This window comes from Coccinella septempunctata, chromosome 6 (assembly GCF_907165205.1).
Source record: "Coccinella septempunctata chromosome 6, icCocSept1.1, whole genome shotgun sequence".
In the NCBI taxonomy this organism is placed as follows: Eukaryota; Metazoa; Arthropoda; class Insecta; order Coleoptera; family Coccinellidae; genus Coccinella; species Coccinella septempunctata.
In genome coordinates, this window is record NC_058194.1 from 19,074,484 (window position 1) to 19,087,156 (window position 12,673).

At 33.0% G+C, this 12,673-nt stretch overlaps 2 protein-coding genes across 4 annotated transcripts in view; one reads left to right on the forward strand and one right to left on the reverse strand.

Annotated features, from left to right (window-relative positions):
* The window catches only part of LOC123314956, a 32,757-nt gene that overhangs the window by 19,661 nt on the left and 423 nt on the right, over positions 1 to 12,673 (reverse strand). For 2 of the 3 annotated variants that reach the window (XM_044900442.1, XM_044900441.1), the window contains exons 2-3: positions 12,232 to 12,527; positions 9,071 to 9,542 (exon numbers count right to left, since the gene is read on the reverse strand). In XM_044900442.1, coding sequence (XP_044756377.1) covers positions 9,071 to 9,542; positions 12,232 to 12,405 — 646 coding nt within the window. In that variant the 5' untranslated portion in view covers positions 12,406 to 12,527. The remainder of the gene's footprint in view (positions 1 to 9,070; positions 9,543 to 12,231; positions 12,528 to 12,673) is intronic. The other variant, XM_044900444.1, reaches the window with a different exon arrangement.
* Positions 5,873 to 12,673, forward strand: part of LOC123314950 (protein FAM184A) — a 37,537-nt gene continuing 30,736 nt past the window's right edge. Inside the window, exon 1 of the mRNA XM_044900430.1 lies at positions 5,873 to 6,199. Within this exon, the coding sequence (XP_044756365.1) occupies positions 6,183 to 6,199 (17 nt within the window). The 5' untranslated portion in view covers positions 5,873 to 6,182. The remainder of the gene's footprint in view (positions 6,200 to 12,673) is intronic.

Genomic DNA, 12,673 nt, shown 5'->3' on the forward strand with positions numbered 1-12,673 from the left:
CTTTTTTTTTCTCACAACCTGTGGTTTTTAATGAAAATCATAAAGACAATAATACCGATACCAGGTTGTGCACTGTCATATACAGGGATAATAAAAAAAGAAAAACAATTTTTTGTGTTAATCTTCACAGGGGTATAACTTTTCTGGGGGGAGGTTTTACAAACAAAATTATACGAAATATCTACTCCAATTTTCCTCGAAGAATCACCCCTTAATTTTTTTCCGTGCCATTCAGATAGACCCTGTATAGAGAATAACTCTCAAATACTTCTAGATGACTTCAGTCCCAGAGTGCATCTTCAGAAAGTCATTAAGCTATCATAAATACTGGATAATTATGCCAATAAAACCTTTTTCAGAGGTCTCTGAAAGAAGAATAAAAGCATTATGGGACCCCGAAAACTAATTCTGTTTCTGAGAAAGGTAACAAAATTATTTCGGTTGCTGACAACAGAACATTGTTAATTAACAATTAGCAATTGCTAATTTTCAAAGAGCTCTGGTGGATTTATGGGGTGTTTCAAGGAAATGCGTGAATATTTGTAACTTTTTCGAGATAATGGAATTTGTTACAAATTATCGTTTTCGTTTAATTTCTACATATTTAATGAAATTACAACTAAAATTAAACTTCTGAAAGTTAATTGATATTGATACATTTCACTGAAGAATTTCTGAATTTTTTGGGTTGAACTCAAAATGAATTTAATGAGAAGGAGCGCGCGCGATATGGTGGACTTGTTAGCCTAGTCGTTTTGTTTCCTTTCGAAATTATTTGTATATGTTACGGGCAATGTAAATAATTGGGCATTGTTTATAATGCCCGGGCAATTTGAAAAGTGCCCAAAAGGATATGACAAAATGATAAATTATGTTGCAAATATTACATTGCCCGGTTATTATGTATAATGCTAAAAATCAGGCGGGCAATTTGAAAATTATATATTATTCATATTTCTTATAAAGAATAACCAATTTTTGACTGACAAAGTAACAAACAAAACATAACAAATAAAATTTCACATGCTGACAAACAAACCGGTGGGATGAAATAAGTACAAACAAAACGTAAGTCCAAATAAAACTAAAGTATCAGATATGTACGTACTTTCAAATTTATATTCACACAAAATGTCAATACGTAGCAATACAGGCCAATACAGGCTCTATTCTGTAGAGCAGCTTCCACTTTGGTGACATTTCGAGTTACATAGCTTTTTTTCTTTACGACACTTGCGTTCGTCGGATTTACAGCTACCTTTACAGCCACATCGACTATAGCCTGTCTTGGATGACAATCTTGCACATTCTCTTAGTTAAATTTCTATCTGTGGAATATCTTTGCCATTCTTTTCACATAGGTTGTCCCTTTGGTGTCAATTAATCAAAGTGCCCAAAGAAATAATAGCGGTATTTATAATGACCGGGCAATGTGAGAAATTATTGTAAAGTAATTCAAATTTATCAAATTGCCCGATTTAAATGGTCGTTATTCATAATAACCAAGCATTATGAATACTGACCTAAATAATTACATTGCCCGTAACATATACAAGGTGTCCCAAAATTAGTGGTCAATAGTTCACCATAATATTCTGCGATCATAAATACTGGGAGAAGTTCAAATAATTATTTTTTCAAAAGTGATCCTTTACCTTGCTATAACCTTCAAAGGTACGCCACTTAAGATGGATTTTATTAATTTTTTTTGGAACAACTGCTCCTTCGAGAAACATTTAAAAAAAAATCATTTAAACTTCTCCAAAAATTCCCGATCTTAGAATTTAGATTCATTTACAATTTCTCTTTGAAATAAAGAGTTCAATAGCGATATACTTCTTCTTTGAAATATTACTACTTAAGTTTGATTGGTAAATTTGCACCTTTCTAAACCCTCGTCCTTCAATAATTATCGATAAGATTCAGTCGCTCAACGGTTGCAAATTCTTTTCAAGAAATTTAGTTTGGAAGCTATCTCTAATAGGTTTTTTATTATCATCCCTTTGAATTATATCTGAGCATCTGAGCCAGAAGTCATTCTCATTATGTCGTATTTCCTAGAAAAGGGTTTCTTCAACGCAAAATTTCAAAGGCCTTAGGCTCTCGGTGTTCCAACCAATGAAATAGTCTTGAAGTAATGAGTACTCCAAGATTGCAGGTAAATATTTCTCCATATAGCTTCTTACAGTCATAATAAGTCAGTTAGTTGAGGAACGTCTTCTGAACAGTGACTTGTGCGATATCTATTAGATTTTGGATTTTGATTGCTGTGAAAATACTTGGATATTTTGTTGTGGTGTTCTGTGCTTGTTTAGTGAAACATGGAAGGCGATTCTAGTAAATGCATTTCTTTTGATGATAATGACGTAAGTATCCTCCAAATATAATAATATATTGCGAGAAAAAGTTTCAGATCTAGAATGTGATTTCTCAGTAAAAAATAATGTTATTACACATACTCATAACGAATAACATAAAAATAAGGCAATCTTACAGAAATATAAAAAAATTCAAGAATATTCAGCATCAAACTGAATTGATTATTTGAAAGAGAATGTAATACGCATGTGGGTAGTAGCCGCGCTTTTTAAGAAAACACATCATATCATAAGTAGTATAAGTATGGCTAACGCTTTATTCAGCTACTTTCTCTAACTGAAAGTAGTTGTAATCAAAGATTATAGAGAATAATATAATCTTTGGTTGTAATAATGTTGCATTAACCGTGAAATGAATTGTGAATTGAGCATTTTATCTTCTATTTTCGGCCCAATTTCAAATCACGTATTTTAAAACAGGAATGCTTATTGACTATTATAGACTGCGGCAGTAGAATATTTTCTGGGGAAGAATAGTTTTTACTTCCAATAATTTTGCTTTCGAAAGTAGGTAAATGGGCTCTAAAGATTTTTTTTTCATATACAGGGTGAGTCTTCGAGTTGTGAATTTATTAACAGTAGATTCTTGAGATCAAAATAAACATTTAAGATGAGAAAAGATATATAAAGCCTTTTTGAGTTTTTATAATGAGCTAAACCACTCGTTTTCATTTTAAATATACGTATGGTTTCTGAGAAAGAGTGAAAGAGAGTGTGTACCACTAGGTTAATTCGTGTTAAAATTTTCACTTTGACAAAATTATAATAAAATTACAATGAAATTTAAAAAATTAACAAAGTATGAATTTAAATATTTTTCTCCTTTCAGAATATTGTACCCGTCTCTGGAAATATAATCATAATGATACCCGCTTTGAGTAAAAGAACTTTAACTCCGATATTCAGAAAGAGAATTCCTGGACTTGTATTACTTCCAAGCAATTCCGATTTCAAATGTCTGGAATACAAGGAAGAATCAAAAATGAAGGAAAACGAAACATCAAAGGCCTGTGATGACGAGAAAAATGCTATCGAAACCAAGAAAGAGTTTTCACTATCTGAAAAATCACCAGAAGAAATAACGACCGAATCACAACAGGAAAAAACTTCTGCACCTTCGACATCATCATCCGTTGGTAGTTCGACTCCCTTGAAGAAAAAAGGAACTCAGAATGCGGAGAGAATTGTTTTAAGATGCCACGATGAGAAGGTCTTAGCTTGGCGATTACAGGTTGAAAAGTTCAGAGAACATCTCAAAAATAATCGTAAAAAATCGACATTTGGAAGCTTGGAGGAGGAACAGAGTATTCCAAAAGAAAAAGTTGTGCCAGCAACTGGAGCAAAGCCCTATAGCAACTCAGAAAAATTGAATTCCAAGATGGATACTGAAAAAATTAATGGGAAAGAAGTTGAGAAAATTTCTGATCCTCCAGTGGAAAATATAAGGGATGAAAATGTGCCTATATCAAGAAGTAGCCAAAGCAAGGTAGATGCAGAGTCCCCAGAATCAGAAAAAGTAACCGAAAAAATCCCCACTATTTTACAACCGGAAGGGACTTCCGCAAGGAGCAAATTGACAGCTCAGTGCTCAGATCCACCTCTGTCATCCAATTATTGTACGAGTCCAACAGAGGAAACATATGACCAACCTCTAGACACAACTCATGAGAGATGCTTCAAAGAAAAACTCAAAAAATGCCATGATTTATTGAGGGAGTTCCAAGAGCTTAATTGTGAATATGAAAGCATAAGGCGTGCAAATCCTGTAAACCGTAGAATCATCATGCAGCGTGAACAAATTTCCCAGATGAAGAAAACAAGGTTGAACGTTGAAACAGATCATTTCAAGCCAAGAGCTGAGAAATTAAACGAAGAGAAAACTTCTCCTTTTGATCCACACTTGAGTTCTGTCGAGTCCGCCTCTGAGATTTTATCAGAAAGTTATGTGATCAGTGAAAATTTGTGTATTGGGAAAAATGTAACACCGAAAAATGTGTTGGAGTCAGTAGAACAATTACCGGATTTTTATACTTACGACAATTTCAAATCATACCTTCTTCGTAGGGCAAATCGTGTCAAATGTGAGTCTGATAGGAATGTCGAAGATGTAGATAAAAGTGAAAATTACAACGATTATCATTTTCTTTCAGAAAAAATGAAAAAAGTGATTGTCTTAAATAGTACTTTTTTGGGTGTTCGGTAGTTTTGTTCCTACCGATTAACATAACCTATATTGAGGATACACTCTTTTCTGTCATAAAAGTGTCATGATTTCATGACAATTACATCTAATTTATCGATTATTCGAATTTTCTCAAATATCTTGATTCAGTCAAAATAGAATTGGATATCACCCATGAAATTTCAAAGAACAAGGGTGTTTGTGATGACCTTAGTTTCAATGAAAAATGTTTCGAATTTTCACACATAAAATGTAATTCTTACTGACTCTTATAACTAAAAGAAAAAATATGAAAATTGAAATATATAAAAAGTTTAAAACTGGAAAATAAAAAAAAATTATATAAAAATTTGAAAAATGTTACATATTTAAGTACTGTTAAGTTATTAATTGTAAGAAATTTTGCCGCCGACCAAAAATGTTTTATAGGTTAAAATGTATGTACCTATTTCTGAATTTTGATGCAAAGTAGTTTCGCAATTATTATTTCTTGTCCTGTAATAATGTTTCTCGTTAATAAAAATATATTCGTTGTATCTTTCGATTTTTTTTTCATTTTTCGCTTATATCAATTTTCTCAACTTCTGCTTATTATTACATTTAATCTCTAAATTCATCTATAACTCGGTCAAACTTTTGAAAACCAATCTGTTGTGGAAATGAAAATTCATTAAAATAGTTTTTGTACCTATTGTTTTAGATGAACAATACTATTGCCTGAAACGTTTTCCTTTTCATATTCAGGAAGTTAATAATCTTTCGTGCTACTCTTTTCGGAGAAATTAACCATGAAGAATGGTTATTGAATTCCACCTTGCGAAAACCCTTAATAGTAAGAATGTATGGAAACATAATTAATCCTCTGCACATCATAACTGTAGGGATAATTATGTCATTTTCTGAGGGTTGTCTAGTGAATTTGGATGAATGTTCAGAGGTTTTAGGCACGACAATATAGAATTTTTAAAGACATTATCAGCATAGTGAATTTGTCCTTCAAAAACACTCACTTTTATTTTCATATGTTGGTCTTCTGTGTTACATATTTGAAGACCATTCATTCAAGCTTGAAGAAGGTAAGTCCTTCGAAATTATAGAACTTTATTCTTGAGATTTTAGATTCTGAACAATGAATTAAAAATTCATCCATACCTGATCTACACTTCTCGCTTAAAATAGAATATTAAAAGCTATAATTGATAGTTATATAGTCATATTATGTTAAATAATGAATGGCATTTTAGAGTTCTGTTCGGTTACCATATTACCAAGGTGAAATAGATTGAGATATGCTTCCAAAAGTCATAAAAAGCTCGATATTCGTAGTTGATCGTAGTAGAGAAAGTTCAGTTTCAGTTGTTGACACGACAAAAGTAATGCGGGAATTCCAATGGAGTTGGCAGTGGACAAGGGAATGCCTCCTTTTATTTTTATATTTAGACGACATGATTTGCTTTTCTTGACGATCGAAATAGGAAAAATAATAGCTAATTATGGTTGAACAAACGCATTTGTGTACGTTGATATTTCACGGTTAATACGAGTCAACTGGTGTCAGTCATTTCAATAAACGGACGTTTGTTTCTCTTGAACATGTTCGCGTTTTCCCATAAGGTTTGAAAATGTGGTTGTTTCAAAGGTAAGGGAGTTTGTTACGTTCTCCATTGTTTTCGAATACATAATATGACGATTTAAATTTTAATCTTCACGCTTTATATCATTGATAATTTTGATATCATTTCAAGTTTTCTTATTAGACAGCTTCATAAAATTTTTTCCCATATTTTGAATTGTTTCTTAGCACTCTATTGTTATCGCAACCTTTGTGAACCTTAGTTTTTTGGTAGAAATAGTATTTTTTTCACTTCAATTTTTACTTTCTGCAAGATATAACGGAATTGTTCTTTATTGGTTCCTAGAATTCCAAATTTTTGATTGTTTGTGTTTCATTAGGGTTGACGATACTTATAAAAACCTAGGTCAATTTATAACCACACAACCACACAATTTTTGCTCCTATCTTCAATAAAAGCCTTTTCGACTCAAGAGGTTGATTCCAAAAAAAAAATATTCCAGTAACGTTATGAAGGTTGATGAAAAATGTTGTTCCAATCATTTATTTGAGCTCAATTACCAGAAAGTGAAGCATCAATCCATATTGATTCAAGTCATTATGTATATAAAGGGTGAGTGTTTATAAATCTCTCCTACTTAACTTTTTGTGTCACTGCGAAAAACTATGTTTCGTAAAAAAGTTTCATGAATTTTTTGGAAGAACTATATACTGGTTATTGTTATAGAAAGCTTGTGTACTTTTTGTGAATTTTTTATTATTTGAAATTTTTCATTTTATATACTTAATATCTAGGTTCGCCGTATAAAAAGTATTTTTATGAAACATATACAGGGTGAGTCAACGGTAGTAGATCGGTCGATAACTCTTAGAAATTTCGGACTAGGAGAATGATTCAAACTTTTGTAGAATCGACTCTAAGTAGCGCATAAACTAAAATTATTTTTGACTTTGTAGGGTAGCCGAAAGTGGTGAAACTCCCTGAGTTTTGAAATGATAATTCCCAATTATTATATCATATTCTGAATCATGATTTATCTGTGTGCCTTTTTGACGTATGGGACAATTCTTCAGGAAAATTTCGTGGTTATGGTGGTTTAAACTAGATATCATACCTTGAAACAGTTCAAGACAAATGTGATACATTTTCTGAAAGAGCAACTCTTCTAGTAATAAATCTGAGAATTTCATCCATCTAGGTGCAACCTTCGGTTTTGACGAATTTTTAACTGAACCAGCTTTTTCAGGATTTTTCGAAGGTCAGATTTCGAGTCGTTTATCTCTCAATAGAAGTAACCGTAGATGGAAATGTGATACATATTCTGAAGGAGCAACTCTTCTAGTAATAAATCTGAGAATTTCATCCATCTTGGCGCAACCGTTCGGTCTTGACGAATTTTTAACTGAACCCTGGTTTTTCAGGATTATTTGAAGGTCAGATTTCGAGTCGTTTATCTCTCAATATAAGTAACCGTAGATGGAAATGTGATACATATTCTGAAAGAGCAACTCTTCTAGTAATAAATCTAAGAATTTCATTAATCTCGGCGCAACCGTTCGGTCTTGACGAATTTTTAACTGAACCCTGGTTTTTCAGGATTATTTGAAGGTCAGATTTCGAGTCGTTTATCTCTCAATATAAGTAACCGTAGATGGAAATGTGATACATATTCTGAAAGAGCAACTCTTCTAGTAATAAATCTGAGAATTTCATTCATCTCGGCGGAACCGTTCGGTCTTGACGAATTTTTAACTGAACCCAGCTTTTTTAGGATTATTCGAAGGTCAGCTTTCGAGTCGTTTATTTCTCAAAAAAAAGTAACCGTAGATAGAATTGTGATACATATTCTGAAAGAGCAACTTTTCTAGTAATAAATCTGAGAATTTCATCCATCTCAGCGCAACCATTTGGTCCTGGACAAATGGAAAAAAAAAGGTGGACAATCATGGACCTACGATGGACAAACGATCCTGAAATTTTGGTTTGAAATTTTCATTTGGGGGTGCCAACTTCACACTTTACAAAATTTGCATAGATGGATTTCTATGGTTCTGTGGATGGACAAATGAAAAAAATTGGGTGGACAAAAGTGGACTTAGTTTGGACAAACGATCTATACCATTAAAAATACGTTTCTGCAATTTGTAGGTGCTACTCAGAAAATGCACCAAAACAACTTCTTTTTCCATATCTGTCAAACGGTGCCTGGACTAATGAAAATAAAAGGTGGACAAACATGGACCTACGATGGACAAACGATCCTGAAATTTGGTTCAAAAATTTTCATTTGGGGGTTCCACTTCACACTTTCAAAAATTTTCAAAGATTGATTTCTATGGTACTGTGGTTGGACAAATGAAAAACTTTGGTGGACAAAAGCGGACTTATGTTGGACAAACGATCTGTACCATTCAAAATAAGTTTTTGCGATTTGGGGGTCCTGCTCAGAAAATGAACCGAAAAAAATTCTTTTCCGACATATCTAAAACGGTGCCTGGACAAATGAAAAAAAAAGGGTGGACAAACATGGACTTACGATAGACAAACGACCCTGAAATTTTTGTTTCAAAATTCGCATTTGGAGGTGCCAGCTTCACATAGCTGAAAACATCGACAGAAGAAGAAAACAGAATGAAACAACCTCAGGAAATTAATTTCTTTATGAAAGTGAGATGTTGCAAAGACTAAACAGAATAAGAAAAGATACATAGAGAAGATATGAATATCTTCGTTAAAAACGAGATAATGAAAGAAAATAGGATTGAATGGAAAGAACACATCGACAGAATTGATTCATATATGTACTGCTGGCCATTATGAGAGCGTACAAATGTCATGGAAGAAGAAAAAGAAGCGATAAAAGAAGAAACTGGAGATGAAGACCTATTGAAAAAAATTGTTTCTTCCTGCATAAAATGATAGTCATTATGACGCACCTGGAAGTTTCTCACAAATCTTCACTCCATCAGATCTGGCAACCTCGTTTACATTCTCGCCTAATTCTTCTACTCGAACCTCTTCCACGTTCATTTTCATCACTTTGGCCTCTCTATCACATTCATTTTCTTCATCTGTTCGACTTTTCGTGAACGATCTTTTGATATGGTTAACTTCTGGACTCTGGATATGATTGATAACCGTGAATTTTTCATTCACTCTCTGCTGAATCTGGTTTCGTCGATTATTATATAAAATCTTGCATCTTTTCGCGTACAGGAGTTTATCGATGGCACAAAAGAAATCGTTTTTGCAAATGTACATGACACTGTGGAGGGTGGCAGGATGGGTATGCGGAAAAAGCTGCATCAGCCGAAGAAACAGGAAGAACTGATTCGATGATTGTTGCATCGAACAGAAGGATGAATTCTCGTTTTGCTGAGTGCAGCCGTTCTGGGGGGATGAGCCCTCCTGAAAAAAAAAGGGCATATGAATAATATTTTTTCACCCCTTATTATCGAAAGTTTTATTTTTATCTATTCCCGATTATTCATTAAATTCAATAATGAATAAATATTTTTGGCGTTGTATACGCACTGATAAACTTGAAGACATTTTGAGCAGTCCTTACTTTAAAACAGAAATCGAAAACAATAAACATGTTTATATTATTCAATGACATTTTTGTATTGTAAACGCTTGATACTATTGCGCTTCATTGAATTACTAGGTCTACGACGAATTTTTTCACAAGAAATTTATCCATGACAATCTCTTTCACACAAATCACTTCATAACTGCGTCATCTGAATGGTAAAAGGAACAATTATTGGATTGTTACTCCATCTGTAGAACATAACGGTCTAAATTTGTAATTAGTCAACTCACAATACTTTGGTATTATAGGCTTAAAAAGTTATAGATAACTTGTTATTATAATCTTTGATAACGCATCTTTACATTCGGTGCTCATACACGCAGACGCAGAATCTATTAATCGATCGTGCATGCCCATCCCCCATCTCAAATATAAACTGTTATAACTCGCGAAATATTCGTTGAAGGTATATAGGTACTGTAGGGGCATTTTTTTTTATCAGAAATAAAGGCAAATGCCCCATTAATTTGTAGGTTTATTAATTCATTTCATGCATGAATCATGCCAGTCAGAAGACCTCAAAAGGAACATTATTTTGAATTAACCCTCTAATACCCTAGTCCGCCATGAGACTGGTTGCATATAAGGGGATACAAAATTATTCCCTGTTAGTTTTTCAGTTCAACTGCCCATGTACGCCTTCAGTATAGGTTCATTTTGTGAGAACAGGTGTTAATGTAAATCAGTTAACTATTTGCGAAAAAAGATGTAGATTATACATAAGCTAACTTGAAACTATACGGAAATAATTTTAAAAAGGAAAAAAAAACTTGGGCATTAGAGGGTTAAATTTACAATGTTGAAAGTGTCTCTTTGGGATGCATTCAACATTTCCCAGAAAAAAACGTCATGTTTACGAAAGTTAGGTACAGTTTTTTTTTATTCTTCTCACCACTCGAAAATAGAAAATATGAAAAAAGACCTGAGCAAATAGGTCCTTTCGTTTGCATAAAAAGTGTAGCGCTTTTCTACACTCGATTTGATTTACACCAGTGTAGAGGAAGTAGGAAGTGTAGTTTATCTACACATAGTCAAAAGGAGATGTAGATAAACTACAACTCTCCTATACTGGTGTGAATTCAATCAACGAACGAATGCTAAAATCGAGTCCTACACTTTTTATGCAAACGAAAGGACCTATTTCTGCGAAGTAGAAAGAGTAGTTTCCAATTTCAGTACTCTTTACCAACCCTAATAATGAAATTTTTTCGAAACGGCAATTATACTATTCTGTTAGCCATCTGATTGAAAACTACCATTTCAAATCTCTTTTTCAGCCTGTGTTTGTAATAAGATTCACTCCTAATGAATCACCCTGTGCCTTGGTGTCAAGAATTGTCCATGCTGCAAAGGGCATCTTCGTTGAATGTTGAATATTTTCCAATATTATGGTTTCAAAAGAGACAGCAATAGCTTAGATAAAATATTTTTAAAAAATCAATCCATAAAGAAGCTCAAAAATTCTCCGAAAAAAAAAAAACAAACTAAATATGGTCTGTTTAAATTGAACGAAAAATACATTCGTTCACTTTTTCATTCCAACAATGAATATTCAAGAGCATTACTATAACAGACTATTCCCAATCAATTTTCAAACCTACTTTATGAAATCTTTAGAAATTTGGAGCAGTGTCTATCATCCTGATAGACGAGAAGAAATTTAATAAATTACTCTTCATGCGTACACTCATCAACTACCTTCCTGAAAATCCGCAAGTTATTGAACAAAATAATTAATTTTGTCATTAAAAATTCTCATTCAGTCTTGTAACAACTAGATATTAACTATAAGCGAATCGGCTTGGTTATTTGTGAAAAAAATTTCAATAGTAAATATTAGTTGGAATTGTTTCAATAATTTTTTTCTTAACTGATAACTTAAATACCAGATTTTCACTAGCATGAGTTATCTAATAGGTAACAACGCGTGTTTCAGTATAGCTATAGCATCTTCAGGTGGATGAAGGTAAATGTTCATCATTCAAAGCAGAATTTAGTAGGTACTCTACAACTTTGGAAAACGTTCTTGGGCGATATTAGGATTTTCTGAAGGGTTTAGAAAATCTAGTGTTGTATCCGTTTGTTTGAAAAATACTCCTCTACTTTTCATGAGGCGCAGAATTATCTAGCATACAATTTCGTTAATAGGTAATAGATTTTCTTGTAAGATAAAACTAAAAAAAAAAAAATTAAGACACATTTTGGGTAACAAGAGCTCTGCTAAGTTTACTCGAAGTAGAAAACCTAAAGGGTCACTAATTAAGCCCTCAAAACAATTAAACACTTTGTAGGAATTGAAGCCTGATTCGACTGGAATGTGAGTTCATTTTCTTTGAAAAATACTTAACGAAAATATATAAATCTCTGCTTCTTCGCAGCACAACCACAACTCAAACACCCTGTAAAACTTTCGCAGCTTTTCACACATGAAGTTTATTTTGAAATCCTCAAACTCATTTACATCTTTCGACAGAGCAGTTGGAATTAATTGATGATACTCACCCAGTGATTATTGAGGCAGTTATTTGTTTGCATATTTGAATTACGTCTTTGGCTACTGTTTCTGTTTTTATTAGTAAGTGGAGATGGATAAGGCTGGTTAGCTACCCACGGACATGCTACTGGCGGTTTCAGAGTGTCTCTTTTGGGTTGTTGAGAAATTTTTGGTCTATTCATTCCCACCAAAACCAATTCGTTGTACTGTTGGACGATTCAAACAAATACATTCATTCAATGTCAAAATATTTTGATATTGTTAGGAATTGTTGAAGTTTATTGATCTTTTGTTTCGAGGCTGACTAAAATTGAATAGGAATTATTTCTGAATGAAAAGTCAAGTCCTGCTCGATGATGTCAATTCAGCGTCAGTCAAATTTGAGAATAAAATAATATTTTTCATTTTCGAAATGCGATTTACATTCGAAAATAGCAGTAAAGTCCACGT